This window comes from Zychaea mexicana, assembly GCF_025766255.1.
Source record: "Zychaea mexicana strain RSA 1403 chromosome Unknown BDB00scaffold_174, whole genome shotgun sequence".
Lineage (NCBI taxonomy): Eukaryota > Fungi > Mucoromycota > Mucoromycetes > Mucorales > Lichtheimiaceae > Zychaea > Zychaea mexicana.
Genome location: NW_026516837.1, coordinates 46432 through 74084, shown reverse-complemented (window position 1 = coordinate 74084; position 27653 = coordinate 46432). Strand labels below are relative to the sequence as shown.

The following is a 27653-nucleotide window of genomic DNA, read 5'->3' as shown; positions in this document are numbered from 1 at the left end:
AAAAGTATAATTTTGCAACAGTATGGCCCTTTATGAGCAAATAACAATTGCAGCTCTCGATGTTGAAGATTTCGAACTAGCACAAGTAAGAGACAAAAAGTTGGAAAGGGACTTTAGCGAATATTTAGAAGCTAATGTGAATGGTGGGGGGGACGTCGGTTGTTTTTACTATTTTAGCACTGTCTCGATCAACTGCAGGCCGGTTTGGGGACAGTTCACTTCGACTACAACGATTAAAGGGCATGTTTTTGGAAGCACAAGGAAAACTAGGACGAGGCACAAACGGTGTATGATAGCATATTGGAGAAGGATGCAACTCATTTGGTAACCCAAGATAAAAATAAGTCATGTACAACAACAATGAAAAATCTATGAAAGTTGACATGCTATATGTATATGCACGCTCTAGTTGGCTTCAAAACGTCAAATTGTGCTCCTAAAGGAACGGAACAAGACGGAGGAAGCAATTGCAGCCATGACGGAATACTTGGATACCTACTACGATGACCATGAAGGATGGATTGAACTTTGCAACATGTATATGGACCAACATTACTATGAACAAGCCGCATTTTGCTGCGAGGGAGCTGATCATTCTCCAGCCTGCCAACCACATCTGGTATCTCAAGTACGCCGAGATTGTCTACACACTGGGAAACTGGTCGTTGGCAATGAAGCATTATTGCAAGGTGTTGGAGTTGTGTACGGATAATGTGCGGGCACTCTATGGCCTGCAGCTGGTAAGTCCAACTTTTTCCAATTTGTTGATCTGTTTGAGATGTGGATGACCACTTGTTTTGCTAACAGCAAGACACCAACAACAACAACAACAAATACTTGACATGTAGTGTGCATCCAAACTGACGGGTGCAGATCATGGAGGAGACCTACATGCCCTTGCCACAGAGCGGTTACTTGCTGTGTACTCTAAACAACCCGAGCACGTTCGCCAGTTGGTCCAAGATTACCTTGCTAAATGATGATAAAAATAACCAGAAGCCAACATATATAAAGGATGCAAATCTTTTTTAATAGTATCTAAAGCGACTGAAAAAGAAAACAGACAACTGATAAAATAATGTAGTGTACAGAAAAATGGCAATGAACGAGTAGAAAGATAATGAAACGGTATCACAAATCGATATAGGCAACGACGACATCTATCAAGTAGCTTTTTTCTCGCTCTCTCTCTCGGTGAAAAGGCGGGTGGATGGATGCTTTTGGGTGGTGACGGTGGTTTGGGGAAGGCGGGGCAGAACGGAAGAGAGCAAAGGGGCGAAGGATGCTTTGGTAACACACTGGTATGGTCGTGTTTGATGCAACCGCACACAAAGTGCAACAGCAACAGTTACTGAGCCCAGGAGAACACTGTCATGAGCTGACCAGGCACAGGCAACCCTTTTTCGAGGACAGGCTCAAGACTCATCACCCTGGTAGCTTCGGGCGAGGCCGCCTTGCAAATGACGATATCCAAATCGGTTCGTTTCAGCGTGGATGCGGCATCGAGCATGATTTGACGGGCCCACTTGACCTTGCCGCCCATGCCGCCAGTAACGTCGACCCCGGTGGAGACAGGGGCCAAGCGGCGTTGTTTTCTGTTTGCTGCAGTCTTGGTTGCACTGCCGCGTTTAGGCAAACGCTTGTTGTTGTTGTTTTGTTGTTGTTCTCCTCCTCAGCGCGGAGTGTTTGATCAGCTTGGGACGCTTTGTCGTCTTTGGATCTGCATCATAGATGCCTTCCACGTCGGTAACAAACACGCAGCGCGTGATGTTGGGCATCAGCATGACGAGCTTGTGCATGACAATATCGCCTGAAAGAATGGTGCAACCGAGCGAGCGATCCAGAACAGCATCTCCGTGCAACAATGGGATGAAACCTAGTTTCAGGTACTGGCTCGTGCGGTTGGCGAGCTTCTCAAAGCATGCGTTCGGGCTCTTGTCTCCACCGTCCGTCTCCAAGTGCTCGAAGGGTGATAGGCCAAGGACCGGGAGGCCACGCTGTTGCAATCGCGAAAGTAGCGCCAGATGCAGCTCCAAAAGACACTTGCGCGTATGCGCGAATCCTGCCTTTTGGTCCAGCGGATCGTCGTCGTCGGCACTCGTCAAGGGTGGTGTGGATAGGCCAGAGGTTGTTACCCAGCCTGTTTGAGATTGTATTGGCGGGCCTGAGGGTGTCCGAAGCTGCCGGCGCCATGGATGAGGATGAGGCGGTGGCCTTGCGCAGAGAGATATTCGTGGGCTTGCTGGATCTGTTGCATCAACGCATCCAGTGTATGTTCATCAGCGAGTTGACAGGAACCCTTCTTGTTGGTAATTGCCGCGCCGCCAAGTTTGATGATGACAGTTTCATTGTTATGTACAAGTCGATCAGTCGAAGAAAGGAAAGGGTCAGGGGCGTTGGAAGTAGCAGCGAGTAGCAGGTAAGTATGGTCACCAAGAAGTTGGCTTCTGATTGCAAAGTAGTAAAGTGAGAAGAAAAAGAAAGCAAGAAACGCGAGACGAAACAGGGAAGCTTAAAATAGCTTTTCCCAAAATCCAGGGCCAGATCCCAACTCTCTCTCTCTCTCTCTCTCTCTCACCCCCAAACAGCCCCCTCCCCTCGTCTCCCCCTCACGCTGTCCCCACCCCCCAAATGATGGATGGATGATGCACAATTGCCCGAGGTGTCCCCGGGGTCTCTTCATATTCCACATGCTTACGCGTTATCTCATTTGCTAGAAATCCCTTTCATACGCATTGCCGAGAACTGGCAATGGTAACCACGGAGACCGTTCCTTTTCCTACTTTTGCTATCTCACAGCACATATCATACCCACACCTTCTTCTACTCGTCAGTTGCTTTGTTTACACTGCTCATTTATTGTGTGTAACTTGTTTCACAAGCCGGACTAGTATGGGAACGAGCACGGACTAAGAAAACATTCAGGCTAATCGAGCAGCAACCACCAAACCTGTCAAAAAACCTGTACGCAGGCTACACATTGTTCTTTTGGGCATTTATCATTGCTCAATTGTCTATTGGTTATCAGAGCCAAATAATACAATATACTTGCAGATTTAATCATGCGCGGAGTCTAGCTTTTCATTTACAATGGCCTGTGCGATCTCAAGTTTGTTTTTTTTTGTGCTTTTGTATTACCCAAATGGCTTTACTCCTTAAAATGATTATTACTCGCTTATTAAACAGGCAAAACCATCTAGTATAAGACGTTTTTCAGTACAAGAAGCAATTCCAATGCATTGGTATGCAATACTGATGTGGGTCCACACACAAAGTGTCGATCATCTACTTTAACTGTCCATGCCACGTTAAGGTGGTTTTTTTTTTTTTACTTTGCGTCAATCTTTTCGAGGTTATTAGCATCACCAGATACTCGCGTTTGACCCAGTCCGAGACCCGGTAGCTATCTGTACGCACGCTTAACTCTTGGAACAGGCATTGTCGCACAACACCATGCTGATCTTCGCACACCTGCTCCGAGGAGGTGGGTGGCTTCCGATGTGACTTTTAACATCATCACCATCTCCATTGTTGCACAACGCCTACTGTCACTATTGCTATCCGCCTATTGCTGCTAATGGTCATGTCATTAATGACTAAAGATTTCTCTTCTAGCTCCTTACTTCAAGATAACACTTTTTCTCTCCCTCGTAGGGTTTCCCTTGACCTCCTCTTCGTAAACTCTCCTTGATCACAATTTTTCTCGTCATCATCACTACGTATCACACCAGCTACTGTATTTATTATCTCTCATCGGGCGTAAAGCCGCGTCTAGGGCGATTGTCGCTCCTAAAGGGAGTATCCCTGTCAAGAAAAATGCCACGAGCTACGATCGAATGGCTTTGGAACAAAATCGAGGACGTTGACGCCGTCGTCGTTGCGATAAGGAGCATAGATCATGAAATATTTAGTAGAAGACATGTGTACGAGCGAGCAAGTTAGAAGGAGAGAGAGAGAGAGAGAGAGAGAGAGAGAAATCGTAAGAAAAAGAATGAAAGAGCAGTAGCGAGCTGTCGGTTGTGCTATCTTTACACACAGCACATACACTTTCTTTTTCCTTTTTTCACTACTTGAGCACACTTGCATTTCTACGAAAAGAGACGGATGTGTAGCGCACAGAAGAAATGGAAAGAGCAACAAGCTCGCAGCGTCACAGTCAAAATTAAACTCAAGAACGGCCCTCTCCCCCTTATTTTATAGGCTCAAGAGTGAGCATTGTTAGCTATTTTTTGGATGGCATCAAAAGAATCGCACTGCAGTTTTTGTTGGTTGGAAAAGAAAGGAACATACCCGACCATTGTGATAGAAAGAATAATAAGCTTTTTTCCCTTTTTTTTTTCTCTGTCTTTCTTGACTCCCAAAAATATAAGCTAAGAAAAGAAATAGTAAGCAAAGAGGCACTCCTGCTGCCACTGAAATGTACTCGTCAAAGACACTTGTTTTCACCGAAAAAGCCCACTCCTCATCACTGTGCACAGTGGTGGCTAACCCACCTTTTTTTCCTTTCGAACACTCCTCAAAACGTCGTCTTTTTAAGACTGAAGAAAAAGGACATTTAGGTTTTGTAGGAAAACATACGACAGAGAGTATTGGTAATGATGATCGCTTCCGTTTAGGGAAACGGTTCTTGATGGGTTATTGTGCTATTAGGAAGAAGGAGTACTCTACGTTGGATAGGTGTTTTTTTTTTTTTCAAAAGAAAAAAAGGAGCACCTTCTGCTCTACTCCAGAGAGTCCTGGAAAGACTAGTAGCTAGACCAAAGGAAGAGAAAACCCTTATTTCCACACACGATCCTCTTCTTCCCATAGCCCACCTGATTCAACTCACAATGGATTACTTTATAAACTCATAGTCCACGTTTTTTTCCCTTTTATTCTTATTGCCTTCCTCTCTCTCTTTCTCTCTCTCTAATCCACGAGCAAACTGATGAGCAACAAACTATTGAACAAAAAAGAGCATCAGCAACGACAGAAACACTTTCCCCGCGTTTCATCATGGCTTCATCACTTTCTTCTTTCGCTCAGCATCGACCCCAGATCACCAACAGCACCACTACCACCCTGAGCGCACATCATCATCATCATTATCATTATCAATCAATAGCTTCTTTTCTGGCTTCGGATCAACAGCAACACCGCACGCGCCAATTTATTCAGGGTCCTTGGTGGAGCTCACTTTATCGTCGAATCACAGTAGCCCCCGAGAAACAAGCATCCACTAAAGAGAAGAAGCTTGACTCTGGAAGAAATACCATGGTTGACAGCACTCATAATCACCATCGTCAGCAGTCGTCTAATGATCATCCATTAGCCGTCATACCTTGTCAACGTCAATTCAATGCGACTGCAGTCGTGCATGGTAGCCCACTTATCAAGAGCTGGTTACGCCATCCCTTCGATTGGGTGAATGATGCACGTACCCATGCGATCGTCCAGCAGGAGGAGCAAGACCAGAAGCAACTCCAGCATGTCCAAAACGACACCCAGTCTCCAGAGAATACGATGGCTGGGCAAAGCCCAGACCAGTGCTCATCCATATCATCGTCTAGCCGATTCTCGATCACATCGACGATTTCATCTGCATCAACCACGACAAGTACGTGTGTAACCTTTAACAACGACCCTTGTTGTATAACCACAGCATCGGATGTGGATACCGCAACAACAGTAGTGTCAGCAACGGAAGAAGGCAAGCACCTGCAAAAAGCGGATGTCGTTCTTCATCGGCACCATACGGGAAATAGCTTGCGACTTTTAAGTGTCTGGCTCGTTACACATTTGTTACTACAAACAGCCTATGTATTGCATTGACATCAGCATGGCAGCAAGAAACGCATGTGACGAAGCAACGACGGTGCACGAACCACAACAGCGGCTACATTATGCAAAACAAAGCAAACCAAAACACCACCGCCAACAACAACAACAACAAAAGAGCAGGCGATTGGCTGCTATAACCGACAACCGTGGTAGCACTGCATTAGCTTCTTTGCCGCATCATCCGGCCTCACTGTCGCCATTTCCAAAGTGCTGGCCCCTCTGACCGGAAGCAAAATTATTAGCGATACCGTTCAAGCCATGGGCCCCCCTATGGCGACTTTGTGGGTGAGCACGAACGGTCCATGGCTTTGTATAAGGAACGATTTTCCGTACGACTACTGAACGGCGAGACCATATGCGAAACAACGCCGATACCATTACCATCGACACCGTGACAACGACAATGATTCATCTTCATCATGTCCGGCGAGCTTGAGTATACCAGACCTGAAAGCCAAGCAGTCATGGATCTCGCACGCGAAACACTGGAGTATTTTGAACAGTGGTATGGCGATCATAGCGAGCAACAACGGGCTGTTGATGATTCTGCAGAAATGAAAACAATCCATTGGTTGCGCCAAGTGACCGTGACCTAACTTGTTTTTGCTCGATACAACAGTAATAATAATAGTATAATAACAGCTAGTAGTGTAAGCGATAATACTTTCTCATGTAATCATTGTACAGTTCTCATCTCTTACCTTTCTCCCCCACACCCCACCCCCCCCTGTTTGCATCATTTTTCTCATCATCAAAAGTAGCGCTTTTTCTTGTCACCACATCTTCATGTATACATAGTTTCTAGCTATTTGTTTTAATCATTAAAGTAGTACAATTGACCTTTCATTAATAACAATACATTTTTCTTCGAAAACAACAAAACAATCCCCTCGAGCCCGCTTAGCAAAATTAACTTGACTGACAACTGTGTTAATCTACATCATCATTTCTTTTTTGTTTAGACGTTTTCTTTATGTGATGATGACTGGAACAATTTCTATTTGCTGGGTCTTCTCTCGTCGTTATTAGGGGTGCTACCATCGTCGACGGCGGTGTCTTTTCTATAAGTTGACCAGCAGGTTTTACGTTGCTTTCACATTTTAACAGAAAGCAATGCTTTCTTTTTTGACTTGCTCGTCCTTATCTTATCTGTTCTTATTGCCTCTTCTGAATCTGTTTTTCCGGGTCGTTGTCGTGCCTATTGTCGTTCTTTGCCATGGATGGTAATCTAAGTTGGTTCAATTACCGTGATAATTGCGGTCAATCAAATACACAATGTTTTCGCTACTGTTTGAATTAAATGCAGTGCGTGCCTTCTGCTCACTTTTGTAGAAGCTTTTGGTTTCGTACGATGGGTAACTTTCAATCAAGCAAGCAGCAACTACCTACATGCAAGGAATTCAGTAGACAAGATTGTTAAAACCTTGCTATATACATGTAGTAGTATTATCAATCAGATCTGCAACAAGAGGAGCAAAACATAATTGATACAATTCGTCATCGCATATCTTCTAAGACATGTATATGCAGTATCACATGTACGTAGCTCAATCGTAGCATGCTATTATGCACTGCTAATAATCAGCTGCTCTTATTGAAGCGACATCCGAATATGTACATATTCTTAATGATGCGTTTGTAGGTTAGATTGATGATCAAGTATGATAAAGGCAACACTTACCTGCTTTTTGAGTCACTGTATTATCAAATAAACCTAAAGGACAGAATAAGTCAACGAGACCCGGAAGGAGTTACAAACTGGTTCATTATGATAACATTAGATCTCACTACTGTATAAATAAATGATATATTCTACGAAATGGTTATATGCAACAATCCCTATCTTGAGCAATTTCTCCTAGCAAAAGTAAGTGTATTCTGAGCTGATAAGAAAGATATGTTTATTCTACCAAATGTTAGTAAGTTTACGTCCGTGGTAATGATAGCCCCTTATTCTTTTGCTTCTAGTCTAAGTTTCTGCAATGCCAAGGCTGTGCTGCAGTTGCTGTTGCACTGGTCGTTGTACTTTATGATTATCCTTGATCGTTTTCTTGGTTTTGTATAACGGTATTGTTGTTGTATCACTCATCAGCTACATCCGTTGTATGATGATCGCGTCATCTCTTCTTGTGGATCACGGACGTTATTTATGATTAGAGGTATGGACAAGTTGTTTGCGATTACAAACTCGAGAATCTTGATTTTGTTACTGTTGTTTGAAATATTGAAAACATAACGTGGATTTTGTGACGTTAGCTATCGATGAAATTGATGGCAACATATCACCATGTGTTTTGTACTTACAGTTAAAACTACTTTTCCATAATTGGTCCACTTGTATAGGTTATGCCTATCGTTGTTTTGATGTTTGTCTTGAATGCAATTGTTTGTCTTCAGCCCGGAATTGATACAAGTGCATTCGTATCTTAAAAAACGTATTGACCTTGTATCATAATTTTCCATAAGCTTGCTCTAGGTGTTGCTTTTTGTCGTTCTTTTTTTTTTGTCTCGAGTTGCATTTTTTTGCAGCATTTGCCTTGTAACTCGTGTCTTGTATATAATTTTTTTTCTTTTTGTTTTTTTCTGGTCTGTTTCTTTTCTGTTTTTTTTTTTTGTGTTTCTTTTTCTTTTCTTTTTTCTTTTCTTTTTTCTTTTCCTTATTTACGGGGTCTATCATTACCTGGACATTAACTTACCAAACATCTGTAGTGGGAATATATTCGTGAGAGATCTCGTTGACTGGTATATAGGAACATGCAGGGCTCTACGACAAAGCAATGTGAGCACAATTGCGTAACATTACAAGGTGGATCAATTGCTTTTTGCCACTAATTCTTACCGTGATGCTTTTCTAAATGCCTATTGCCCCTGGTATATCTTGCTGTCTGTAGCTGATTTTTTTGAAGCATGTGTCTGCATCTCTTGAGGATGTATTAAATAGCAATATCGTTCGGCCGCCACTTTTGCTAATGGATGGTTTGAAGTTTTGATGAATATATGTGGTATGTCCCAATGACGTTTGTTGTAATCCTTTTAGAGCACTGCACAATTACCCTTTTTCGTTTTCTCCACAAATGATCTTATTGTCGTCGCATAATAATTGAGCGAGCAATATGGATGCTGGTCGACAATCACGTGCGTTTCATTGATGTGCTTGGAGTGTGTATGTGCATATGTATCTTCCATCTTGACTTTGAAAGATGTATTGACTGCTTCCGCTTGCCACTGATCAGGTTTGTAGGATCGTCTCTCTCACCAATGTATCGTAGACTGGATACTGGTGGTAGGCTCTTCTTGTTTTCCGCTTTGTTGATATACGGTGCCGTCGTGTGGATCTGATTATGATGGGCCACTTGATGATGACGCCCTCAAAGCCAATGTCGTGTTTGATGCGCCTTATGAGCGAGGTCTTGTACTGTTTGAATAGCTGTGTCCTGTGTTTGATTTGCGTCCGCTTCAGCTGCGTTTCCATTCACCACCCGCTAAGTGAATGAAACTATCACGTATGATGTGATGCCACTTTGTTGAGTTAATTGTTCGCATTGGTTTCCTTACTGTTCCATTTCGTCCAAACCCGCGATGCTTTGTTGTCTGGAGGTCATCGCCAAGTTTTAGGATCGCCTTTACGATTTCTAAGAAGAGATAATAGATATGAGCATACCATTGTTTTTGACTTGAATTTCAGTGTCATCAGAAAACCATACGCACTTACTTTCGCTTCATAAAGTAGCAAGTAAAATGACTCATTGTGCTGCCTACATTATTTTTTGCCGCTCTTGTTGTCTCTGATGTGTGGTCGTCATTACGCTTCATACTATACTATCGCCAGATTATGCAGGTTTGACAGAAAAGCGTTCCCATGGCTTCTTGTTTCTCTTCAACGATAAACGATCAGAAGCGGACGAGAATTGTCATGTAATTGAAAAGCTGTTGACCGCTTGATTGTTTGATAAGTGTGCTGTCGCCAGATTCCAGGGTTTAGCTGCCACCTTCCTGCCTTGGTTGATGTTGTCGTCCGAAGCTCTTGATATCTTGTTGTGCCATGATGAAGATCCGCTCGAAAGCTTGTTCTGTTCCCGCTGTTGTCAATTGTTACCGCAAATGCTGTTTGCCTGAGTTGTTGCCACCAAGTTGGATGTCATCAATGCCGATGCCGACTATTTTGTTGCGTCGATGTTGTCGCATGAATAAATCTTGCTGTTTGTTGTCATAAGCAGAGGTGACTCATCATCTCGATCCGACCTTTAGCAGTTGTCATTTGCAATGTTGTCAATTCTTTCCGCTCTTGTGCTTTTCGGTTTTATGTCTACAACGTGCTGATACCGCTCTCTTTTATGTGTTGCTCCTTACATGTCCTTGCCGCCTTAACGTAACTTGTTGAGATACTCGAGTTGAACCGTCAGCCATGCTGATGCCTCTTCGTTGCTACAACTTCTTGCTTGTTATCCGTATCACTGAGTTGCGCTACTTCTTGATGTGATGATAAAATTGCTGCGCTGAAACATGTGATTCACCGTTGCACGCTTTTTCGTGATGGGCATGCATTTTGACAAGAGAAAATCAAGCCAAAGACGGGATTCTCCGAATCCTCGATTCGACACAAGGGTGCTTTTGTACTCGGCTAGCCTGAAATTTGGCGCCACCTCACCATGACGGCATGTCAGGCACAACCACACGCAGCGACGACGTAATCAAGCCAAAGACGGGATTCTGCTAATCCACGATCAGCGCCAAGTTTTTTTTTTTTACTCGGCTAGCCTGGAAAGCTGGCGCTCTCCCAACATGGCAGCGTACTACCACCGCACCGCTCTCGCCAGGACTACCCCAGCCCGGACACCCCAGCTTCAGGCACCCGAAGCAGAGGGTAAGGGTTATGAGACAGAAGGATACTCACTTCCATAGCAGAGGGACAGCTAACTGCTACCCAGGCCCCCCGAGGGATCAGACGCGGTTTAGGCGTAAACACATTCCAGAGGACGACTGAGGACCGTGCTGTGGGGTCGGTGAGGTGGTAATGCTTGTGGAACAATGCTCTGTGGTATTGTCGACGCAGGAGTACCACGGGGTGTCTTTTGAGCCAGTGTGAACCAATGGAGCAACCACGACTAAATGAATGCCACAATGCAAAGACGGCTTTAGGTCCTACATAGAGCTGCTCCCCTCCCTTGTATTAGCAATCGTCAAAACGATTGACTGCTACAAGAAAGGGGGTTGGAGGACTAGCAAAAATACTTTAAATTAGTTAGTAAATCATGCTCACTTTATTACTACGTGAAAGTAAAGATGATTAATACGTGCCTGCAAACAGAGCCATGGTCTACCGGGCCGCTCCATTGTACATTCCTGCTATGCAAGGTGTCACCCACGTCCTCCAAAACCGACAAACAACAGTGCAATGTTCCTAGCACCACCATACAGCACACCGGTGGTGCCACAGCCATCTAGTCCAAAGTCATCGTGAAACATGCGCAGAGGCCCCCTATATCTCCCTATACAGGCGATAGCACAGTGCCTTGCCACAGCCTTCCATCTCAGCCCTTACCTTACTCCGGGTACCCTCCACTGCATCCCATCGCCTGACGAAGGCGGAAGCCGCCAGACAAAACACTAGAAGCATCGCAGCCGAACCGACCACGCAAAGACCTAAAGAACATGGATCCAATCAGTAAATATATTCCTTGAATTTGAGACAGCCTTCTTTAAACTACATACCAAAACAGCCCACGTAAATAAGCCGACCAAAGAGGGCCCAAACGAACCACCCCAAGAAGCTATGCCGAGAAGGCATCACCGAGGAACCGACACATCACCACGACGCCGACGCGCCAACAAGCGGGAAGAAGAGGATAAGGCAGGAGCCGGTAAAAAAGAACGGAAGCAAGAAAAGGAGGGCCTATTAAATCGACCAGCCAGTAATGTTAGTTTTCATCTTTATCAGGCAGCAATGTGTTTGAAGCAGGCTTAGTAAAACGAGAGTTGACTTTGTTACCAATAGCTATACGGAATACTGAATACTGAATACTGAATGTTTTTTGAGGGTTTTGACTTTTGAATTGTTTTTTGGGTGCTATTAGAATTTGTACGAAAAAGAAGAAGCCGGTATCAATGAGCGCGTTTATTATAGGAAAGAAGCAGAAGCACAAGACAGCAGAAACATTATACTTACCTTTTGTGGTGTTTTTTGCTTTTTTTTGGGATCTATCATAACAGAAAGAATAGACGTGTCCAAGTCAGTGAACGTGCTCAATAAAAAGGTCAATGTAGAGTAGCTTACTTTATGGATGTTTTTAGTACCACCACGGGTACGAAGGAGGAACCCAGTCTACGTGCATCAGATTGCTCTGATCGTCGTCAATATCCATGTCGTCGCTGTCAATGTCCATCATATCACCAGCATATGGGATCTCTTCATCCTCTTCTGGCACTGGCGCCTCTTCAGCCTCTTCGTCATCGGCAACCTCAACCATCGGAGGAGCGAGAGCGGGGAAGAGGACAGGGGAAGCGGGAGCAGAATGGTGAGGAAGAGGGGACGGCGGCAAGACGGGAGAATGCAAAGGACTGAACTGCGGTGATGGCGGTGGGGACGAACCCGCACGCGACAGAGCACTGGACGCATCATCATTGTTGCCGAGGTCAATGATGAGGGAGGAGTCGGAAGAGAAGACGGTGACGAAGGAGTGGTGTGAGGCCGTGCTGGCGTTGTCGAAGCTGAAGGTGGGTGTAAGGACGGGCGAGAATTGGGGTGGCGCGGAGGAGATGGTGGAACGGGAATGGTATGAAAGCTGTGATGCCGCGTCAGGGTCGTAGGGGATGGTGGACGCATCGTCGTGGTCGTAGGGGATGGTGGATGCATCGTCGTGGTCGAAGTTGTAGTAGCCTGTGGCTCGGTCGTAGGTGTTTTCAGCGTGAGTGCTCATCGTAAAAGTACGGAAGAATAGAAAAACTGGTAAAGAAGAAAAAAAAAGGAAAACGCGTTTTTTTGTATCCTGCTTCCTTATCTATACTTGCTCTAATATGATTTGATTTGATATGCACAAAGAATTTCCTTTTTTGGTTTGCCTTGCCCCATGATCTCTTACCACTCACATTAAAGATCCTTCTTTATGACTTATGAGACCTTTGAAGCAGACAACTGGAAGCTTGTTTTCGATGAGCTATACTGCAGGAAAAGACCTTTTTGTTGCCATGGCATTCAGGGGTTGTGACATTTCTTGTTCCTGAAAGCTGCTTGTTGCCATGTCAAGCATGGCAACCATGTCAAAAATTAATTTTATTGTATTCGTCGCGTCACGCATTTTGGCCAATTCCGAGCGGAATGGCGGCTGTTCTCGCGAAGAGATTCGCAAAGCTTTTTCCACACAATTGCAACCAGCACAATGTACAGGCTCCTGGCAACACGTACATACCAGGACCTTGTCTTTCTGCGGCTCTGTGGCCAAGTTACGATGCTTTTCGTGCAGGGTCTCCATTGTACTTTGCTATCATACTCGGCCTCTATATGCACAGACCGTTCGTGCTGGCCGTGAAAATAAAATTGGGGGTGTAGGGAGTGTGTGGGGGGAGGACATCGGAGGGGATCCCGAGCTTGGAGACATCACTGGTACACGACGCTGCTGAATACGCTTGATAGAGTTTTCCACATCCTGGGAGGTAGACTACTTGTCCATTTTAGCCTCGCATCGAACTCAGTGGTCAGCGTGATTGACGATGATCGTAACCTGGCGAGCTTGGTCGATGCAGTGAAATGGGATCCTTTTTAAGAAAACAAAAACCTCTCCCAATCCTTGCGGTGGATCCGCTTTTATGATGACGCTGCTCACATAAACAGTCATTATCTCTGTAATTGTAACATATAATATAATATGTTCTACTCCTCCTACTTAATAATATGTATTACGATCCCTGGGTACGTGCGTACAGTTTTTTTTCGAGAAGTGCAGCTGAGAAGCTCAGCGCAAAGACAAAATCAACGGAGGAAACCAGTTTGAAAACACTGGCGTGGCCATGTACGTTACCTACTAGAAGTGGATGCGAAACTAGTATTCAGTCACTGAGGTGTTATGTCGCCATTTTAGCGAGTAATTGGATCTGTGAACCCAAACATTCCATACCAACAGCGCTCTCTGCCAGGATATCCACACACACACAAACAGAGAAAGGAAGAGGTTTACTAACAGTGACCGAAATTCTATGCCATTTTTGCGTATGTATGCAGTCGCCGTTGTAGATGGGCATTCGCCTAAGGGTCTGCTATTAGTGCTTTTGTGCTATAAGGAAATAGTATTTACATATACCAGGCAAAAACTGACGCAAAGGTAATCCCCACACGAAAGGGCCACTTCGTCACAAATGCCTCTCATACCATCACCTTTGACAGACCAGGCGGGATCCACAGGTGGATGCAACATAACGCTCAGCAATGATTCGAGATTGCATGCGGCCAAGTAAACGTATAAGAAACCAAGCAAAAGATGTATCAAGACCATAGAGATAATATGCTTTTTATACGAAAAGTCATTTATTAGATTTATTATGTTTACTATGATATTTGTAGTGCTCTTGGTCACTGCTTGATAGCAATGTTTCCAGAAGCTACCACGAGGAGGTGGCACTACTTTAGCTTCCAAATATATTGTTCATTCAAAGCATGAATCCAAATCCAAAGCCAAAGCCAGAGCTTAAGCAGAACGATACAGAGTTTATAAAAATCCATAGCCAACAGTCAACCTGCACCTCACTTGCAAGTTTTGCTTCTCTTCATCTCCTATTTTTGTTCTTTTTTTTGTTTGAGTCGTATTCGTTGTATCGTTCGTAATCGTAGCCGTAGCTGTAGTTGTAGTCGTCGTTGTACTCGTATTCGTATTCGTAGCCGTATTCGTATTCGTACTCGTAGTTGTATTCGTAGTCGTTGATCAAAGGGCGTGCATTCACAGGTCCTTGACTGAGAACTTCAACTTCGCTGACGCGTCGGCTCCAGGTTGAAAAGGTGCCGGTAGAAGCTAAACTCCATTCTTAATGCAAGTAAGTAGGACGGTTTCACTCGGTTTTTTGTTGGTGGTAGACCTCACAAGCCTCTTGCACACACCTAGTTGAATAGGCCCTGTGCAGCGCTAATTCCAGGTTCAACCTCCTCATGAATGCACGCATTTGAAAAATATGGGCGACAGGTCGCCATCGATAGCGTGCTGTCGTTGATCGATTCCTACAGTTGTGCTAAAAATATAAAAAGAGAAAATAGTAATCAGTCAGTAACCAATGAACGAGACAACAATAAGAAATTGGTTGATGAGGTGGGAAAGAGACGCGAAAACTGAAATGGTCCAAAAAGTACAATTTCAAGGCCTGTGATTGGCTGAAATGCTATGGCAGAATGTTGCGCCGACGCTGACTGCCATGCATAAGGATTTCAGTATGGCATTGAAAAGCTTAAATAACACCACGTAACTGGATCTACAAATGTTACCACGGTAAGGTGCACCTATTCCCATGTGTGATTATTTGATTTAACGATGGCACTATCTGCTACGCTCCTCTGTCTGAAACCTTCTACTTTCATTTATAAATACAACTACAGATGGACGATCTTTGAGTTTCTAACAGAGTAGAGAGTACGTTGAATAACTGGAGAAAGGAGAGAGACTCTGTGTATGTGTGTATTTGTGTGCTGTGCATACAGCCACAAATGATTTACTACTGTAGCTACCGCCGTTGTAGCCGTGAGACGCAGAACGAGCAGGAAAGCATCACCACCATCCACAGCTCCGTGGTGAATCTTCGTTTGGTTTATTACTCGCTATAGCTTTTAAATCTTCTAATCACTATTTATATGGTATGTCTAATCCTCTATCAATATCAAGTATGCCTATAGAAAACTATAGTCTGTCAAGTCGTATTCTTTCTTTATGTACTTGATAAGAGCCAGCGGGAGGATTAGACTAAATATATAATAACCCGCATCCGTATTCCTTCCCTCTAAAATTCTTTCGAGCACGATCACCACTTGATCAAGTTCTATTGTTAAATTTACAGCTGTATTATTTCTCTTGTGCAGCGATCCATAAACGATAAAGTGATCTGGGGATTTTAACCAATATCGATAGTGGCGTTATCTTCTTCGTATTGAGAGGGCTGATTGATAAAGGTTTGGATGATATACGAAGTGGGATAGCTATGTGTTGACATGATGATAAAAATCAGGAACGCGAATAAAGGTTTTAGACAGTCATAATCATGAATTTATACTTTTTATTGTATGAAAAAAAGAAAGGAGTACAATTATTGTTATACGTATATGTCCAGCGACAGCTGATAAAATGTGGTGCTACATACATTAGTAAACTGCCTTGTTTTTGGAGAAGCAATAAATAACTACAGCTATTTCTCCTACCCGAATCAAGAAATATTCTGTAACAACATTACATGCGGCTCCCTCACGGGAGGTATTTTCTGCAACATCTACTTGAAGCATTGTAATTCCGTCCAACAACAAAAGAGGCGCATGTGCATGGTAGGCTTGGATGTATCTTCATCTTATTTGCTGTTTTGCTATCTATCGTCTTTCGCCTTTTATCCTTTTGCACCCTTCGCGTCGCAGCTAGATCTAAATCTTTTAGCTGGAACATTCTATTTCGAATGGACGCTGAGCCTGTACATTGCTACATGTGGACAATGTCTTAAAAATCTATTGGCCAGATCATAGTTTACTTTTTATTACCATCACAAAGAAGCTGTTTGGCGCATTGATAACGTTAGAGATATTGTCCATGCAAAACGTGGACGGGTTAACAATTACTATGAGGATATAGATTAACCGCGGAATAAGATAGAGTAGAGAGTTTAATATTATCGAATGACAAGGTATGCAATAGTACGTGTCATATGAATCAAATATAAGGCAACAACATATTTAAAGAAGAAGGGAAAGGGCATGTACACTTTGTTTGTAGAATAGGAATGTGGGGGGTATAGAGAAAGACACATATGAGCATTAGCAAAAAAAAATTCAACTGTATATATATAGGGAAGGGCTGCTTTTACGCGTACTAATAGGAAGCTTATAAAAGAAACTTGCAAAGAACAGAAACGAGAGGTATTATTAACAAAGAATATTATTAAGGCTCATATGCTTGGTTTGATGTGGTTCTGTCGTTTGCCTAGGTGTTAGAGTAGGTGTCGGTAATGATGAGGATGATGGCTGTTGCTCATCTTCGTTGTTCCAAGAGTGTGGCGGAGAGTCTACGGGCGATGTAGTTGGACTACTGGTGATGCTGCTGTTACTACCTCGCTCTGGAGGTCGGTACATAGGTGATGGAAGTGTCGAGGAAGTCCACTCATGAGGCTGTACTGATAAGGGTGACGGTACAGGGGTAGCAACCATATTGTTGCCTGTGAACGTTGTGCCTGCCTTGATAACGTCGATCGGCTTGATGCCCCTTTGATCGTCAAAAGCAGAATGCGTTTTTTGTGATAGGGAAGAGTCTTCTTCTTCTTGCTGTTGATGCTGCTGGCGTAGTTGCTGGTCCAACTGCAAGGCTAACAAAGGATGGCCGAGCGGGGCGAGCAAGCGAGAAGAATATAAAATGAAAGTAAAAGAGCGTACAGCAATAATAAGCGTCTTGTTGCATCGTACGTGGGATGAAGGGAGAACGGTACTGATATTCTTCTCACTTACCCTCTCCTTCTGGGCTTGCTCGGCCATCACTATGATGCTGTGGCTGTTTATGCTTTTGCTGTTCAGATAATGTACTACCGACGCTGCTACCAGCATTACTTTCGTCGTCGCTACTATTTCGTCGCCTCGATCGTTGATCAGCAGCAGTACTGTTGCTAATGTCTTGTGGTTTGCCGCTGCTACTATTGCTGTTGCAGCCATTGTTGTTATGATTGACCGAGAACTGCGTGGTGAACGCTTCAACTTCTTTGGGAACCATAGATCTAGGCACTTTGGCCATCTTTAGATCTACATGGACACGATCTTCGCCGTCCAAGCGTGCAACGACATCTTTGAGATAGGTGATATAATCAATCGCGCTCTGTAAGACGGTCATTTTGTGTAGATGGTCCTGGTTTGCGCACGACGGTATAAGCTGTCGTAACTGTAAGATTTTATCATTAATTCGTTCTCGCCGACGACGCTCGATTGCACTGTGTGACAGTTTACGTGCTTGTTCTCGTTGGTCGGCGGTGCTAGCGCCGCCACCTTCGCGTGCAACGACGTTAGCTGGCGACGACGGAGATGCGGCTGGAGCTGCGGCGATCGGGAGTGCAAAGGGGTGATAAACGTGATGATGGTAGTCAGCTGGACTGCCACCATTATTGTTAGGGTTGAGCGTCGGTGATGTATAAGTAAAAGCCTGTGTCGCTGCCGTTGCTTCATTTGTTGCTGATGAAGAAGGCAATGATGTTGAAGCACAACTTTCTGTAGCTGTTGTTGTCAATTTTGGTAAAATACGTGTTGTATTACTTCCGCTACGTGGTCTTATGGAAGCCGGAGAAGCAGAAGAAGGTAGCGGAGACTGAGGTGCGATCGGCGGCTGGGGTGGTGAGCCGACTGGCAAATAGAATGGACCGGCGTGATACAAGGGATGATAGTACGGTGACTGAACCACCGCTAGATGATGAGGATGATGCGGAGGATAGGACAATAATGGTGGAGGTAAGGCCATCATTGTTGGCGGCGGATGAGGCGTCGGTGCGATGCTACTGCTGTTTGTACTCGAGGGGGTAGCAGGAGCGACAGATTCGTCGTGTCGTTTCCCTCGTTTGTTTGCTGGCTCATCATCATCGTGGTTAGGTTGTTGCTGCAGCGGAGATGACGTGTTGCTAGTAGTAGGAGAATCCCCTATTTCTGCTATGGATGGATTTCGTCGTTTTTTTGGAGGAACAGTAGAAGTGGATGGGTTGCTGTTGGCAGCCTTGTTGGGAGACATGGCTGTTTTCAGGACAGACGAGAAAAATAAAGAGAAAAAGAGTGAAGAGAGAAGGCCCGAGGGGAGACTGGAAGCAAGAGTAAGAGAGAGAGAATGAGGAAGGGAAGGTGAGAATATAAAATAGCTTGCCTCAGGAACAGTCAGTGCTTAAGTTACCAATCGTGAGCAGCGTGGTCCGACACGTGTGGCTCTGATTGGACCCATTCCGAAAGAAAAACAACACTCCCCCACTTTGCACCTAAATTTTAGACACACACACACACACACACTCTCTCTCTCTCTCTCTCTCTCTCTTCACCGCTCCCCTCACTTCTTCAAAGCGCATACGCACACATATAACACTGCTAGAATCTATCTTTACGAAGCTGTGTTCCTATTTGAGCAAATCATAATGCGCCCATGACCCCACTCGCCCTCATCGGACAGGGTCCGAAAAGGGAGATCATGCTTATTCTAATCCAGCCAATGCTCATTTAATATGCTGCCCACGCCCTCTCACGCTGCCTGTTATTTCAAGATACCATTTGCTTTGTGTCATCACGTGTCCTAAAAATGGGCGATCTACCGTGCATTCAAGCAGCTTTGCCTAACCAGCAAACCCTTTCTGCTTAATGCCATTGGTGGTCAACTTTTATTGTCTTTTTACTTCCCCATCATCCGCATTGGGCGCAATCTCGTGAGTGTTACACAGCAACAGCGGCTGGTGAGGAGATCCACAATAATGATTCGACAAAAAGAACCATCATGTGTGCGCACTAGAAATATGCAAGTGGGCCATCTGTTATAGCACTTAACAATGTCAAAAGTACAGAATGATGTATCCCATTGGCCAATTCGTCCATGCATACTTTTTCTTGTGCGACCTTAGTACATGGTCTGTTCCCATAGGAATCTTTTAACATTCTCACTCACTCATTTTTACAAACATTATGAAAAAGATGAACATTGCCTTGAAACAAAGCTAGACATTGCTAACGTGGGAAGGCAAGCAATCAACGAACGCTTTCTTCAGAACTGGGCCTTGAGTAATCCCTCGAGATTCTTGTCATTCCGTAATTGCATCTTTTTGTCAGTCTCCCCAGGGAATTCCCTTTTCCCAAAAACCAGACGCTGCTTTAACGATAGGATGCACCAAAAGAAGACGTCGTTTACGGATGATTACTCCGGGTTCCAACGCCAGGGGTCGGCTGGCATGGTAAGCAGATGGTGGGTGTTCCACTGCGAAATAAGCAACAATCATTAATACTTCCTCTCGTTAAATCGCTCTCAGCTAACCACGACAATAACAGAAATAGCGTTTGATCTTTTTCATCGACTTTTATTTTTAGTGTTCTAACTATTGGACTTTAAACATCTAACAGTGGCAGGAGGACGATTACTGCTTCTACAACTGTACATCCTATTTTTGAAAGTAATGTACTCCCTGAGTACCGTGACTACATTTAAATTCATGATCCAGTCCTCACCCGATCACATTTTGACAGCGATCAAGAGCCTTCGGAAAACAGCAAAAAAAGGTAACCACCTTGAATAAGTCGTTCGGATACACTTCCACAACGGGATGCTTACCGCTTAATTTCTAGATAGAAGATTGTCTAGAAGCATACCCAAACATGATCAAGTCGTTTTGATCGTCCATCGATTCATTTTGCACAGTCAATGTTTTGATCATGAGATTCATCTGATCGTTGTTATTTCACCACGAATATGCCTCAAATTTGGTGATGCCCGCTGTTAATTGAAAGACAATGGTGCTAGTGTAGACGGTTCTATACGTGCATAGTTTCAGAAGCCTGAATAATTACTGATGTCTAATACAAATATGATGCCATTGAGGTTATCACATTCGATATTGCACGGGGAGCGTATTACGTTGGACCACATATTCACAGTGTATTTATAACATTTAAACGTTATTGTGTTATAACGCAGATATATTGGATGTTTGGACTTCTTTTTCTGTACATGAATAACGCTTTGGAACATAAGCGAACCACTTGGTTCCTTTAATCGATGTAAATTAAAATTCGAGCTACGTTACTATATTATTTCGTCTCTCTTCGTCTATAACACAGCCTAGTCAAAAGATACTGCACTAACCAAAGTTCGTCACGTCAGCAATAACGTTGTAAACTTTAGGTCTTTTTGAATAGCATGAATATCACAACCGTAGCAAGCAATGACGACGTAATAGGAACAGTTCATGGTTACCTGATATCCTTATCCGAGCAATTCCAATAAAATTTTTACTTTGCCGTAAAAGCATGCTATGCCTGTTCGAAGCTTTATTGAAATTAACAGTGCAATGCATAATTTCCACGCTTTCTACTAGCAGTGAACGAGTGTGACTTTTTGCCCTAGCAGCCCACATTTAAAATTTTCGAAGCAGTTACGTTTCTATCCATTAGTCATTTATTATATGAATGTAGAATAGCTGTTCAGCTCTGTAATTAATATTGAATTACATTATTTTGAAATACTTTTCTATTTTTCTTTGCTGTGGTCATTACATTTTCTCTAAAACATGGTAGCGTAATTTTTATATACTGTACCGTACTGCAATTTTAAAAGTTGAGCCACTGGGAGATAAGAAAGCGAGAAATTCTATCTCCATGATAAAACACACCATTACAACAACTAAAACTGGTTTATAATGATAACAGAAGCTCTCAATATTTAAAAGAGATGACATATCCTTGGCAACTACCACAGCATATATGGATTGAGAATTAATATTATTGAATTACTTATACAAGATTAAGTAGTATAGGTGTGATAAACGTGGATTATTGATAGGTGAAAAGAGAAGAGATCAAATCAAATAGAAAATGAAAGACAATATGAGATACAGTGAGAGTCATTTATGAAATGATTCTTATTGAATGAGCTCACAGCCCTTAATATACTGTTTGACATGCTGGCTAGACTTCAGTATGGATAAACTGACGAACGAATCGCAAACATGCGAATAACCATCCAGCTGATGGAGAAACCATGTATTATGATGACTGGTCGAGGACGTATCAGAACTTGTGCATAAGTCGCTATATTAATCGGGTCATTTATTGAAACCAGCGATAGCTGGTAAGTGGCCGCGCTACCTGTTGACAAGCTCATTGTCTTGTTTACATAAGCTGGATCATCTAAGTTGTAGAATGTTTCCGTGCTTTACATTATCCAGATGGATTTTTTTTATGTAATAGTGCTTACTTGGTTGCCGTATGCTACTGATGTTTAACCGAATATCTTATAATGATGTTTTAGGTAGTATAATAATGTGGCTCACCGCACCACTTTCTTCCAGGTTAATTACTCTGTGTAGAATGTGCTTAGCGTCAAGTGCGCAAACCACTTGCTCCGTTTGGTGCATGGTGTAAGTGTGACGTTTTGCAGTTATTTTTGTGACTTAAGTTGTGATTGCTATAGTATATGTGTCAGCAAGTACGCCACCCACATTGAACGTACAGACAAAACAGCAGCAGCGCAACATCGTCATAAGAAGAATATATTACTGTTGTATCTAAAATAATAATAACACATTATCTTTAATCCGTCATTAACAATTGCTGTTAGAAGAAGTTATCATTATATGGATCACGTAGTTCACATTAGCTACAATCTGAGGCGTTTACCAGTATGTACCTTTTACTCACGCATCGTATATTACTTAATCCTTTAAGGTTGATTTATAATATCAATTCATCCGTTCAATGCACACGCTGTGGTAGTTGCCAAGGATAACCCAATTCTTATAATTAGTGAGAGCTTCTGTTATCATAGTAAACAAGTTTTAATTCCTTCCGGGTCTCGTTGACTTATTCTGTCACTTTTGGTTTTATTGGATATTACATTTATTTGTGTCATTTCCATCATATCCAAGACTCAAACAGATTAAGTCATTTACAATCATAGCATTAAGGAACGAATCATGCTGGAAATCTGTTCAATGTCAAGCAATGCTCCAACTTAGGAACACTAACGAGTCAAGCGGCAACAAAGAGATGCCTGAAGAGACGATTGAGACGCTACGATGGGATAGACTCCGTCTGTATGAAGCCCCACATTTTTATACTACATTATACCTTATGCATTTATCTAGGACCGACACAACCATTAAGACGTTTTTTGGTGTGAAGACTCTGGATCTCTGGAGGGTGCTAGACGAAGGAGTATTTCATGATGACTCAGAACTTGAAGAAGACTTGCGCTGCTACAAGTATGAATCTGTGTATGTGGCTTCGATATATTGTCTGTGCTAATTAGTCGTTTTTTTTATGGCGGCGTGAGCAAGAGCGGTAAATGAAGAAACCGCTATGTTTTAGACAGAAGCGACAGCCGTTGCATACGTTTAGAAACCAGAAAACAACTGAATATCATGAATCTATTTTACAATGTTTATTACTATGTAACAATACAAAGGAACTATGCAACTGACAATTAAAGCTTAATACACTCTGAGCTGAGATGACGCGACAGCATCTATATGGCTTTAAACGAACAATTTCACCTTTTGACATGCCTTTCTTACTTTTTTCTTTCAACAATCTCACAGTGACACCACCAAGGTCTTTCCCATTCGAAATCATTCAGCCTACACCTTTCTCAAGTAAGGGGTGGATCTACAAGTTCAGTAGTAGCAGTACTAGATTTTCCTGCTTCCTCAATCTTTACCAAGTCATTGTTGTTCCTGTTTTTCTAAAAGTAGGAGGAAGCTTAAACCAGTATTCAAGGTAACCAAAATAATCCGCCGATGTCTCATGTTTTAACACTTCCATACATTGTTTATCTTGTTTCGTTCTTATATCTTGGTCCTTGTTTCTTCCCTCATCACTCATCTGGTCTCCTACATAGTAGGTTTCCTTTTTGTCTTGTCCTGTTCTTGCTGAAAGCACCTAACACATTCTTGTCCAGTCTCTCTGCCCTTGTCTTGCCTTGTTCCTGTCCGCACCTTACAATTATGATGATAAGCTGTAGGTGATGTTGATGATTACTATATTGCACAACAATGGAGTATGTCATAGTACTATAATACCTGATTTTTTTTTAATAGCCATAGATACTTTATCTTTTACTGCTGTCGCTAAGTTGTCCCTGACGTAATGCACAGGTACTTCCTCTTGTACTCCCTTGCTACACAACAGCAATCATCAATATCATCCACAGCTTATCATTATAGATAATCATTATCATATATGCAGCACTACTTTGCATGCATTTAGTCTTAGACTACGTATAATATAAGTCATCTTTGAAAAAAAAACATCTATCTATTCGTCTATACCTGCGAGATTGTTCGTTTGTGGGTCGTCTCCACTCCTGTGTTTTCTATTTTTTGTAGAAAAAAACCACGACACTATGACAAAAAATGTCGTAGCCATAGTTTTCATGTAACACATACTTCTTTTTTAGATTCCATTCCCCTTCTTTGATATACTTCTTGCTTGCTGCGGTCCACAGCTACTATTCCTTTTGTCGCGCAGTCAACTATTACATCATTATTTGCTGCACAGTTATTCTTTGTCATCGTTATCTGTATACTTTTGTATCATATCATTACTGCAGTAGTTTAGACAAAACATATAAATATCCCCTCTCATCACATACAATAAACAGTATCTTTCAAGTTATCTTTTATTCTACTCTTACTCTTTTGTGATCTCTCTTTCTATTGGCTACGGTACTTATCCGCCAAAAGGACTCGACATGTCGTAGCCAGATTTGGCCGGTCTTTCCTTTTTCCTTTTGTGACACCTGTCCATCGTTTTAACACGTAGTCGCTCCTCGTTAACACACGATTGTCAAGACACGTAGTTGTCCATTGCTTGAACACGTATTGGTCTCTCATCACAACACATAGCCATCATAGCGTATCTAGTAACAATAGAAAACATATAAATATCCCTTATATCATCAAGCAATAAACATCATCTTTCAAGTTATCTTTTATTCTATTTTTACTCTTTTGTGATCTCTCTTTCTATTGGCTACGGTACTTATCCGCCAAAAGGACTCGACAGACAAAAAAAAAAGAAAAAAAAGAATTGTTAAAAAAAGATTCCTACAACACTGCGTTGAAGTAGTTCCGATCTACCTGATTCGAACAGGTGACCTAGAGATAACAGTACACTACAGTCTCCCGCTCTACCAACTGAGCTAAGATCGGATCGTTGTGTCCTCGCTATTGTATGCTAATTATGTTGCTATTATTGCCGCACCTGACGATATGTTTCGCTTTCTTCGAGTTGCTGAGCAACATTCACAAGATCTGGGGTATCGATGGCATCCTGCCAAATGCGCGGTAATCGGCCCACCACCACCACGAACAATATACGACGACATTACTGACGAGCTTGCTGTACTAGAACACTGAGAACTACCAGCCCTAGCATACAAGCTCTACAACACCCCCATTCCATTTGTCACCAACTTTAAATATCTAGGCGTACCTTTCAACCAGGAGGGCCTGGATAGAACATTCCTGGTGTCACAAAGGACGCAACTAGCCACAGGTGCTATAGCTACCCTGCAAAGTCTCGGTGTTCACCAATATGCACTTGGTATCTGGGCAGCTCTACGCTCGTACTGCACTTTTGCAAGACCAGTGCTCGAATATGGCCTGGCCATAGCCGGTGTCAACGCTGCGGAAATCGAGAAAATCGAGACAGCACAAAAAAGCTGTATCAAGATGGCGCTTAACCACAAAGCAATGCGACAAATGCCAACAATTGTGCCTATGGTGTTGGCTGACCTGCCGTCGATGTGTATTCATATTCATATGTTGCAGCTCAAGTTTGCAGCCCGTCTCCAAGAACTGCCAACCACAACAATGTTACGGTGTGTTGAGCTGACATATTTGCGACATACACACCCTGACAAGCAATGGTTATCGCTGACATCGTGGAACCTGCTGTACCAATTGTACAAAAGGTTGAAAAACGAAAGAAACGAGGAAAATCCAGTAGGCTGCGCAATCCGAGAAAAAAGAGACGAGGAATTGGTTGTCCGCTGGGAAACCAAGAAAACGGTCCGGGTGCTCCGGTCATCTCGGATGGTAGATCCGACTCTCTATTTGCCAGCACATAGCCAAGATCGACATCGACTGGTAAAGTAGCGCATGTTCTGGCTGCCTCCCTTTCCTGAGCCATCCTGTAGGTGTGGAGAGACACAGGTTAAGCGCGACCATTTTGCTTCCTGTCCGTTTATCCAAGAGCAACTCACTGCGCTCAAAGATGCTTTTGGTCCGATCCCTGCTCTTCCTCTGGATCAGCATATCGTCGACCACATCATGAATTCACTACCACGTTCCGAAGCTAGCCTTCATATAGGCAAATGGCGATTAGCTTGGCCCGTGCTAATCTATTTTCTACGTGAAGTTGACTGTCTTTGTCACCCTGATGGCGACTTTGCATTAGAACCGCCACCAGAAGAAGCCATCAGCTTGCCATCACGGCCTGAGGCAGCAACAACAACACAACAACAATAGCGTAGCACATCTTGCCGCTCACCCACACACTTTTTTCACCACGATATACACACACATCCTCTATTTTCTTTCTATCCCGTCTTTATTGTATCTTATAATACCCTTAGCTAGATAGAAACCCCTCCTGTATTTTCAACACCACCGCTCTCTCATATTCTTATATCTTATCTCCTACGTTCCTGCACAGACCATATACTCTATATGTATATCCTCTCCTATTCCACACTCTCTTTTTTCTCATTCAGGCCAAGCTTTTTCCCCACGTTGGGTTTTTTCAGCTTGTGTCACCAACTCTATTTTTCTTTATATTTAATTTGTCAAAATCATTCACGCACCGCAAGGGAGCGATCAAAATGCCCAATGGCGAGGATCACTTAGTCTTCCACATAATAAAACATATACTTTTCACCTGAGCTAAGATCGGTACGTTCCTGCATAGACCATATACTCTATATGTATATCCTCTCCTATTCCACGCTCTCTTTTTTCTCATTCAGGCCAAGCTTTTTCCCTACGTTGGGTTTTTTTCAGCTTGTGTCACCAACTCTATTTTTCTTTATATTTAAATTGTCAAAATCATTCGTGCACCGCAAGGGAGCGATCAAAATGCCCAATGGCGAGGATCACTTAGTCTTCCACATAATAAAACATATACTTTTTCATCTGAGCTAAGATCAGTTGTTAATTTTTGCATTCAAAAAGTCTGTTATATAGTTTTTTTTTACTGAAACTTTTTCTTTCTTTCTTGATCTGCGGGTGGTTCACTACTGACTGGCTTTAGTACCACACCTATGCAACAACACATGAACGAAGTAGCAAGGGATTTGGTGGCGTATCGCTATTAGTAAGACTGGACCTCAACATGCATTTCTATCAACTCCCCCACTACAACAACAACCCTCTCTTACTCCGACTTAGTATGTATACCATGTATGCCTTGTACTTACCACCAATACTTCTGTACACCACAGTTACTGAATGGCTAGACTATCTCAGCATCAACAACAACACAATCATCGTTGGTGACTTTAATGCACGCATAAGCACTATAGGCGACACTCAAACCAATGCATGCACCAACAATGGTTTCTCATCCTAGCTCTTAGACAACAGCCTCTATATGTGGAACTAGTCTTTGGTGTATGGGCAACCAACTTTCCGAAACTACCAAAGCACCAGCATCATCGACCTCTTCATATCTCGCATACAGGCTGTCAACAATCCATATATAGAGATATATGATAATGTTTCATTATACACACTGCACTACTTTTGTGTGTTTGGATTCGCCCTGTACACTACCATCCCTCGATTACCTGAACCTAATGCAGCATGTGAACACTGGAAACTCCAACGATTTGAGGATCTGGATGTTGTCCGATTGTATGTCGAGGAATTTCGCCGGTTATCCGATCCACTAC

The 27653-nt window shown here is 43.0% G+C and overlaps 8 protein-coding genes and 1 non-coding gene across 9 annotated transcripts; 4 read left to right on the top strand and 5 right to left on the bottom strand.

The window, feature by feature from the left end:
• Positions 1–22: 22 nt before the first annotated feature.
• BDB00DRAFT_859311 (uncharacterized protein) lies at positions 23–1015 on the top strand (the record flags this gene model as incomplete). Its single annotated transcript, XM_053125912.1, has 5 exons — positions 23–85; positions 271–324; positions 410–537; positions 584–740; positions 849–1015. The coding sequence occupies 5 exons, from the start codon at positions 23–25 to the stop codon at positions 978–980; spliced, it is 534 nt and encodes a 177-aa protein (XP_052972939.1). The 3' UTR covers positions 981–1015.
• A 333-nt stretch (positions 1016–1348) lies between these two features.
• BDB00DRAFT_775942 (Aspartate/glutamate/uridylate kinase) lies at positions 1349–2341 on the bottom strand (the record flags this gene model as incomplete). Its single annotated transcript, XM_053120247.1, has 3 exons — positions 1349–1595; positions 1639–2097; positions 2136–2341. Coding segments are annotated over 3 exons (912 nt in total), but the record flags the coding sequence as incomplete, so codon positions are not given.
• Positions 2342–2607: 266 nt separating this feature from the next.
• On the top strand, positions 2608–3171 carry BDB00DRAFT_859310 (uncharacterized protein). The gene is made up of 2 exons (XM_053125911.1): positions 2608–2673; positions 2744–3171. Exons 1-2 carry the CDS (start codon positions 2639–2641, stop codon positions 2889–2891), a joined length of 183 nt encoding a protein of 60 aa, XP_052972937.1. The 5' UTR covers positions 2608–2638; the 3' UTR covers positions 2892–3171.
• A 1901-nt stretch (positions 3172–5072) lies between these two features.
• BDB00DRAFT_859306 (uncharacterized protein) lies at positions 5073–6656 on the top strand. The gene is given in 5 exon segments (XM_053125910.1): positions 5073–5780; positions 5795–5837; positions 5873–5969; positions 6029–6105; positions 6252–6656. 5 exon segments carry the CDS (start codon positions 5254–5256, stop codon positions 6414–6416), a joined length of 909 nt encoding a protein of 302 aa, XP_052972936.1. The 5' UTR covers positions 5073–5253; the 3' UTR covers positions 6417–6656.
• Positions 6657–10642: 3986 nt separating this feature from the next.
• On the bottom strand, positions 10643–11622 carry BDB00DRAFT_943455 (uncharacterized protein). Its single transcript, XM_053129445.1, has 3 exons — positions 11533–11622; positions 11363–11463; positions 10643–10925 (listed from the first exon to the last, which is right to left on the bottom strand). The coding sequence occupies exons 1-3, from the start codon at positions 11606–11608 to the stop codon at positions 10773–10775; spliced, it is 330 nt and encodes a 109-aa protein (XP_052972935.1). The 5' UTR covers positions 11609–11622; the 3' UTR covers positions 10643–10772.
• Positions 11623–14577: 2955 nt separating this feature from the next.
• BDB00DRAFT_934075 (uncharacterized protein) lies at positions 14578–16015 on the bottom strand (the record flags this gene model as incomplete). The annotated part of the gene is made up of 2 exons (XM_053129139.1): positions 15909–16015; positions 14578–14819 (listed from the first exon to the last, which is right to left on the bottom strand). Exons 1-2 carry the CDS (start codon positions 16000–16002, stop codon positions 14578–14580), a joined length of 336 nt encoding a protein of 111 aa, XP_052972934.1. The 5' UTR covers positions 16003–16015.
• Positions 16016–17705: 1690 nt separating this feature from the next.
• BDB00DRAFT_740105 (Myc-type, basic helix-loop-helix domain-containing protein) lies at positions 17706–18002 on the bottom strand (the record flags this gene model as incomplete). Its single annotated transcript, XM_053118442.1, has 1 exon — positions 17706–18002. A coding segment is annotated over one exon (297 nt), but the record flags the coding sequence as incomplete, so codon positions are not given.
• Positions 18003–19507: 1505 nt separating this feature from the next.
• Positions 19508–20552, top strand: BDB00DRAFT_188645 (uncharacterized protein). The gene is made up of 3 exons (XM_053116401.1): positions 19508–19948; positions 20111–20266; positions 20333–20552. The coding sequence occupies exons 1-3, from the start codon at positions 19621–19623 to the stop codon at positions 20485–20487; spliced, it is 639 nt and encodes a 212-aa protein (XP_052972932.1). The 5' UTR covers positions 19508–19620; the 3' UTR covers positions 20488–20552.
• Positions 20553–24830: 4278 nt separating this feature from the next.
• Positions 24831–24912, bottom strand: BDB00DRAFT_t126. The gene has a single exon. It is a non-coding gene; the product is annotated as a tRNA-Tyr (tRNA).
• Between the last annotated feature and the right edge of the window lie 2741 nt (positions 24913–27653).

Coding starts and splice junctions, on each gene's coding strand:
- BDB00DRAFT_859310 (XM_053125911.1), top strand. CDS start 2,639: ATGGATGATGCACAATTGCCCGAGGTGTCCCCGGG. Junction 2,674..2,743: donor TTGCCCGAGGTGTCCCCGGG/GTCTCTTCATAT, acceptor CGCATTGCCGAG/AACTGGCAATGGTAACCACG.
- BDB00DRAFT_859306 (XM_053125910.1), top strand. CDS start 5,254: ATGGTTGACAGCACTCATAATCACCATCGTCAGCAGTCGTCTAATGAT. Junction 5,970..6,028: donor TGCTATAACCGACAACCGTG/GTAGCACTGCAT, acceptor CCATTTCCAAAG/TGCTGGCCCCTCTGACCGGA. Junction 6,106..6,251: donor CCCCTATGGCGACTTTGTGG/GTGAGCACGAAC, acceptor ATGTCCGGCGAG/CTTGAGTATACCAGACCTGA.
- BDB00DRAFT_943455 (XM_053129445.1), bottom strand. CDS start 11,608: ATGCCTTCTCGGCATAGCTTCTTGGGGTGGTTCGTTTGGGCCCTCTTT. Junction 11,464..11,532: donor TATTTACGTGGGCTGTTTTG/GTATGTAGTTTA, acceptor CATGTTCTTTAG/GTCTTTGCGTGGTCGGTTCG. Junction 10,926..11,362: donor TGGAGGGTACCCGGAGTAAG/GTAAGGGCTGAG, acceptor GCATTCATTTAG/TCGTGGTTGCTCCATTGGTT.
- BDB00DRAFT_188645 (XM_053116401.1), top strand. CDS start 19,621: ATGGTCTGTTCCCATAGGAATCTTTTAACATTCTCACTCACTCATTTT. Junction 19,949..20,110: donor GGGGTCGGCTGGCATGGTAA/GCAGATGGTGGG, acceptor AACATCTAACAG/TGGCAGGAGGACGATTACTG. Junction 20,267..20,332: donor TCGGAAAACAGCAAAAAAAG/GTAACCACCTTG, acceptor CTTAATTTCTAG/ATAGAAGATTGTCTAGAAGC.